Source organism: Mesoplodon mirus (genome assembly GCF_964341445.2).
Source record: "Mesoplodon mirus genome assembly, contig: HAP1_SCAFFOLD_4230, whole genome shotgun sequence".
Lineage (NCBI taxonomy): Eukaryota > Metazoa > Chordata > Mammalia > Artiodactyla > Ziphiidae > Mesoplodon > Mesoplodon mirus.
Window position 1 is genome coordinate 1,572 of NW_028293730.1, and position 7,165 is coordinate 8,736.

The 7,165-nt window shown below is 40.5% G+C and overlaps 1 protein-coding gene across 1 annotated transcript; it reads left to right on the plus strand.

The window, feature by feature from the left end:
* Nucleotides 1-371: 371 nt before the first annotated feature.
* Nucleotides 372-695, plus strand: LOC309798564 (uncharacterized protein; the record flags this gene model as incomplete). The annotated part of the gene is made up of 1 exon (XM_082646695.1): nt 372-695. The coding sequence occupies one exon, from the start codon at nt 372-374 to the stop codon at nt 693-695; it is 324 nt and encodes a 107-aa protein (XP_082502821.1).
* Between the last annotated feature and the right edge of the window lie 6,470 nt (nt 696-7,165).

A 7,165-nucleotide genomic window follows, 5' to 3' on the forward strand; every position in this document is an offset into this window, starting at 1 on the left:
TAGAACTTGTGATGGCCTTTTGTGAAGATGTCGTTTTCATAAAAAAGAAAGAAAGTAAAAAATACAGAAAGAAAGAAAGACACAAACCAAAAGAGAAAACTTTGCTTGTTTCTTTAAAACAAAGACATTTTCTTTAGAAAAGTTGTGTGAGAAAAGAGAAGGTTTTCTCTGGATTGCTATAACGGTTTTCTGAAGAGCGAGAGAGAAGTCAGAAATTCATGAAAAGGTATTAAAGAGATTAAAGCACATACTTAGAGATTGGTGAGATACTATCTGTTGTTATTCCAAAAGATTTTGCTCTTTTCTCTATAGGAATTCCTTCTTGTGAACACAGTCATATACTTTCTTTCAGATATTAAGACTCCAGAAAGATGTCTTCTCAACATCAGCAGTGCAAGCAGCCCTGCCAGCCACCACCAGTGTGCCCACCAAAGTGTCCTGACCCTTGCCCACTTTGCAAGTGTCCAGACCCTTGCCCACCTTGCAAGTGCCCAGACCCTTGCCCACCTGGCAAGTGTCCAGACCCTTGCCCACCTATAAAGTGCCCTGAGCCATGCCCACCTTGCAAGTGTCCAGACCCTTGCCCACCTTGCAAGTGTCCAGACCCTTGCCCACCTATAAAGTGCCCTGACCCATGCCTGCCTCAGCAGTGCAAGCAGAAATGCCCTCCTGGGGCATCTGCTCATCATTGCTAGCAGAAATGCCTGCCGAAGTGTAGGTAAGGGCTTGCCCTTTTATCTGCATCTGGAAAGGATAAGGACAATCGGCTCCACTAGTTCCACAGCTCCACCTTCATCTTCTCTTCAAAGCCTATCATGGATACGGAAGAAGCTTCTCCACCCTTCAGCCTCAATATGCGTGTGGTGCTTCCTGACAGACAGAGGTTTCTTATCTGAGGCTGCTGTACTGCTTCCCTCTGGGAGGTGCCCAAGAAAGCATCACAGAGCCTCAGAAGGAAGAGCAGCAGCCTTCCACCTGGGCGCCCTCTGAGGATTCTCTCGCTGTCTTCTCTGTCGTTCGGTCACCTGGGCCTGGCTTACTACCAGCTGAGCAATTGTTACTTATCCCCCACTTCCTGAATAAAATACAATTCTGTTCTGTGATGGGAAAATTTTTTTCTTTTTTTAAAAACCTGCTTTTAGCAATATCATATCATAATTTTGCTTGATTTCGATCTTTCTTTGATCCCGAGTTTCAGGCTCTTGGAGTCAGTGTTATCTGAATTTCGAGTCGTATCAATGATTATTTCTATACAGTTTCAAATAGAGGTTATTTTCCTAATTATTGCTTGATTGGTTTGAGGAGCAAATAGTTTACCTTCTTGGGATATCAAACCCTTTAATAAAGAGTGGGGAAAATCACATTTACAGCGCCAACTTTCTTAGGAATAAAAATTACATGAATGTGTGTCATTCAGTTGGCACAATGCCGAGCACATAATTAGCATTTGAGAGGTGGCTGATCACCACTGTCTCTGTCATCATCACCGTCACCACCACCACGACCGTCACCACCATACCCAGGTGCTCCAGCAGGGGAGTGGCTCAGACATGCATGTAGGGCATGCAAGGAGATTCTTAAAGTCTATTACCCGTTCATACTCTGTGTTCATTTTCTTTTCCAATTTAACCGAATTTTTAATCTGACACTAGAAAATAACCAGTTTGGGAAATTATTGGGGTACTCTGTATAAAATTATAATAGTTCTGAAAACGTGGGTAGTACAAAAGAAAGGGAATTTAAAGGGACCTTACAAAACGAAGCACTCCCTGCTCTCCATGTGTATAACGTGCCGTTCTTACTGCAAAACTCAACAACCTCAGGGTCTTATTATATTTTTTCACTTCGGAAATTACATTCTTGATTATTTTGACCCCCCCTTTGAGATACACTGGGGATTCCAATGTTAATCTTGATTTACAAAATGACTGTTGCTATGCAGCTTGTTTTCCAAGTGCTCAGCTTACTGGTCCAGTAAGCTGTGAAAAGGGACGTGTTTATTAAGCATATGTCTTCTTGTGGTTAGAAGTAAAGGAGTCAAAGATGCCGGAACTGCAGAAGCAAACAGATGCCCATGTTACTGTTCAACGCTCATCAGACTATGACATGAGTGAAAAATAAACACTGAGATTTGGGAGTTTTCTCTACTGTAGCTACTGTTATTTGACCTGACACAGACATTAGTTCTTTGAGGTGGGATGCTCCCATAACAAATCTCAAAATTGTGGCATTGTCTTATGTGTCTGGACGTGGTTGGAAAGGAATCTGATATTGGAAGCCGTAAATGTGGTTCTACGTGTTATTCAATGGCAAAATGTTTGCAGTAATGGTTGTCCATGGTATCTTTAGATGCAGAGCAACGGTTGGTCAATTGTTGATTTGCTCAGGGTAATTCAGTAGACGTATGTTCAGGAAAAACTTTCTGTTTGACAGGCCAGAAATGTAAAGAATGAAAAGAAAAATAATACAGCCCAGAAACTCAAAACCTTGCTGAATTAGAATACTCACTGCTTGTAAGTCCTAAAGAGTAAGAGATGAGATTAGAAGTGGTTTTCAAATAGAAGTCCAATTTCAGTTGACTGTTACAACAGAGAAAAGAGACAGAAGTTGTCATCTTTCCACCTTTGTGCCAGGGAGCCTCATGGTAGCTGTAGTATGTTGTGGGGAAAGGCAGTAATTTAATGAGGCCAGAAAAGTACTTCTACAAAAGGACCTTCCTGAGATCCGTAGGACATAGAAATGATTGGAGGCCTGAAATTATATCAGGTGCCTAATAAGTCTTTGAGGGAATTGAGAACTAAATAAACTACGTGCCAAAATGAAAAAGAATGATTTTCAAGATTACTAACGACTTTCCTGCCCACCTTTCCCTATTTTCCACCCTACGAAATCAGATATGGTAAGTACAGATGACTAAACCGGAATATCCACTCTGAGACGGGTACAAGGACCCCAGAATAATCGATAAAGGAATCTCTCTCAGAGAATAGTATCAGATCCTAAGAGAGCCAAGGAGGAGAAGGAACACAGAGATGCTCAAACATTGTTACTCTGTTGTATGATGGTTATTCCTTCATGTTTTCCCTCCGGGTTTATTGATGTATAATGGACAAATGAAGTTGTACAAATTTACGGTGTATAATGTGATGATTTGACATATGTGTACTTTATGCAGTGATTACCATCATCGGTCATTTAGCACATTAATCACTTCATCAGTAACAAGGTAATGTGTTTATGTCTCTCTGTTTGTGTGTGTGTGTGTGTGTGTGTGTGTGATGAGAACACTTACGGTCTAATTTCTGATCAAGATTGAAGTACACAAGTGGGTATTACTAGCGAGATCACCATGCTGTTCCGTAGACTCTGAGAACTCATTCATCGTATGGTTGCAGGCTTCTACCGTTGGCCCAACATCTCCACCGTTGTCCGACCCCTCAGACCCTGCTGACCACCATTGTACTCTCTGTTGCTGTGACATCTGTTAGTTCGGAAACAAATTCCTAAATAAACAATGGTGCAAAGAAGAAATAACAAATGAATAGAAAATACCTTGAGATGAACGAAATGAAAAGAAAACATACAAGACCTTTTGGGATAAATGTAATGCAGCAAAAAGAGAGCCACCTATGTCTGGAGATATCTATATTACAAAAGATGATCTCAAATCAGCAACATGATAGACATGTGTGCATGTGTGTGGGTTTATGACAATTGCAAACTCGTTACACTAAATACAGCAAAGTATAAGCAGTGATTATTTCTGGCCATTTAATAGACATGCTCATTTTTTAACAGCTTTATGTTCTCCCCATTATATATGAAATGATATACGTTCACTTTTATAACAATGTATCATATTATTTTAAAAATATATAGTAGTCAGGGAAGATGTGGCTAAGCTGCAAGGAAAGTTTACGTCCTGGCTTTCTGGCACATGCTTAGCTGATGACTCTTTCACAGGTTTCAAGTGTCTCCTCTTTCTTTTCCTCTCCTCTTTGTTCTCATCTTCTTCCTGCTGTCCCATTATAAAACCCCATTCCTAAGAAACTTCCTTATTATTTGGCTAAGAGAAATTACTAGGCCAGTTTTTCCTTCTGACTGCAGGAAGAATTATGAAATATATGAAATGACTATTACTAAATGCATGGGTGATATATCAAAGTACCAAACTGGATGGTTAAGGGGTAGATATTGGCCGTGAAGATAATATGGAGGTGAGTGTTCTGGAATGTGAAAAAGAAGATAGACAATAAAGAGTGAAATTTTTTTTCAAATTGCTCTCTTCAAAGACCTAAACATTGTTGGAATGAGTGGAAAAAAGCACATATATCAGATGTGCCCTAAGTTCACATTTCACCCCAATGTCAGATCTTTATCTCTCCCGTCCCAGCGTCACTCTGAATCATTTGTATGTGATGCTGTGAGCCTTAAATGATATCTTATATCTAGTTTTGTTTCCACAGAATTGAAGCCTGGTATTTACTTATGGAATACAGGAGATTTATTTTCTGATAAAGGAATTTTAAGCATACGACAGCGGTCTAGGGAAGAGTTCACGTCAGGTGAGATGGGACATCCTGATTCCATTAAACATGTTTTCCCACATTAAACAGTATCATAAAGCGAGGTTTGCAACTCTCTTCCTAAAGCAGACAGGGGCCTTCACCAACCGTGACCCATCACAAGACTCTTCAGTGCCCAAGGGGACAGCATAGAGTAGTGTTCGTGTCAAGGATAGGAGGGAGGAACTGTAGAAACACTGTTGACAGCTAAATCACTGAAAAGGCAGAAATGAAATCTTTGCAGGGCATGCTAAGGCACTGGTTCCTGAACTTCAGCTCTTTGCTAAAAGCTCATTATATTTGTCATAATTCCACACCCCATGTGTCATATTACATTCATTTTTTGGGCTTTAACTTCACTTCCTAATAACTTTGAAAATGTTTATTTCAATGGGCCATAGGTGATGATGCACATGAAATGACAGATGAAATATTCAAATTATATATTACAACAAGTACGTACTTATATACATACAGAAATATGGTACAGAAAGAGGGACAAGGACAGATACAGAGAGGTTAAAATATCTGGAACACGCAAAGTCTGCAGAGCAGAAATTCTGCTGGAAGTCCATCTAACAGGGGAATATTCTTTTACCAGAGGGAGCGTCAGCCTTGCTCTATTCAGGCCGTCAGTGGATTGGATGAGAACTTTCCACTTTATAGAGGGCAACCGACTTAGATCAGGCTACTGATTTAAATAATGCTCTCATCCAAAATCATCCTTACAGAAACATAAAGAATAATGTTTGTCTTCAGAAAACTGGAGACATGTGCCAGTGAATCTGCCCCATAAATTAACCATCAAACCTTCTTCCCAGCACATTGACAAAGTGTATGAAGAAAGTAGAAGAGGAAATAGGTTTATTTGACACATGCCCCACCGTGACCAAAATGGAAAATGCAAAAAATAGGTTTAAAATATAACAAAATTATTATTAATGATTAAGAAGTTGTATATGAATGGCAATGAACTTCAGTGACTGCATTTTTAATAAAGAGATTACAACTTCCTCTTGAATTTACCCCTAGATTTGATGTGAAACAACGTGTGTTTAAATAATTCATAAGTATTAAATACGTACAAATTTAGGTGCGTGAATGGCATTGCCTAATTTATTGGGTTTCCCAATAATTTCAAAGCGACAGGAAGCCAGAACACTGGAGCAATCCTCTGAGATTTCTTCAAAAATTGAAGACATCCAAGGAGGTCAGTTGGGAGAAATTAGATTGGAGAATGTGTTATGTCCCTTTGGGAGGTATGAGCAAAAAGCTTCATTTCTGCCGTAAGTCTTGGGCCTGAGCTGCCGGATCATCCGAGTTATGGCAGGGGATGCTCCGTGCCTGGTGAATTCCTTGTGATAGGAAGTAAAACAGCTTTATAAAGTTCACAGGAATCTGACTGCTGGATGTTCTTCATTTGAAGAGGCAAACAGTGAAAGGAGGACCGTAGTGGTCCACACTTTACTACCCGTTTCCAAGTGTCATGATAGGAAATCATATGAGATGATGTGCAAATTTCCCTGCGTCCATTATCGAAGATGAAAGGAGACTCTGTTTAGCAAGCCATGAAACAAGGGGAAATGAATTGTAAGAAAGACTTGAGGTAAGGAGACATATGTCACCAGGTAGCAAGGCCCTTTTGAAATCATCATGTACAATAAACTTGCCACCAGATCAAGTGCAACTAGGCAGGCAGGCAGCTTTAGATGTCAAGGATGGTGAAAGATAGAAAAGGGTCATCCTCCCCAGTCTAGGAAGGGAACTTCTGACTACAAGTTAGAGGACACTCCAAGTGCTCCCACCGCCTTAAACCACTGAAAGTGAGAGGTAAGGCAGGAACTCTGTGAGTCATGAGAACATAATCCAGTGAGGAGACCTGTAACAAGATATTTCCTGTTTTCAGAGTCACTGCCAAGCCAGTTATGGATGGATTTGCATTTGGGCTGGGGAGTGATTGGACCAGGCCAGTTTTGGTAGTTCCGCTTCCCCCTGGGTGGGGCAGCAAACCCCAATAAAAAGGGCCTCTGCTCCACGACGGCTCTCCTCCTGCTACTCGAGTTCCGATTGAATTTGTAGAACCTGGTGAGTCTGATTCTTCAGTTCAACTTTGTTCTTGGACAACTGAATGTTGAGTTTATGCTGGAGACAGCAAGTTTGATGGGTCCAAAGTTATCATCATGGGTATAATGCTACTTAGTGGATGGGAACTTGGAATCTGGGCACAACGTTGTGTTGTATTGACTAGATTTCTGATACCTAGTTTGAATTCCGCTATTGAAAAAGAACTCAACAGGAAAATTTTACATGAAGGGAGAAAGAGCAAAGTGTTTACCTTTTTCTATGCCTTTCTCTTGGACCTCTGCTGGGATTTCAGAGGCATTTGCCTTAGAAGGTGTGAGACCCTTAGATTCATCCTGATTGCCCTTTGCTCTGTACATAAGTCCTGCTGTCGGGACCTCATGAGAGAAAATGGTGATAGAAATTGCTTGTGAGCTTGCCCAGGATTTTAGAACTTGTGATGGCCTTTTGTGAAGATGTCGTTTTCATAAAAAAGAAAGAAAGTAAAAAATACAGAAAGAAAGAAAGACACAAACCAA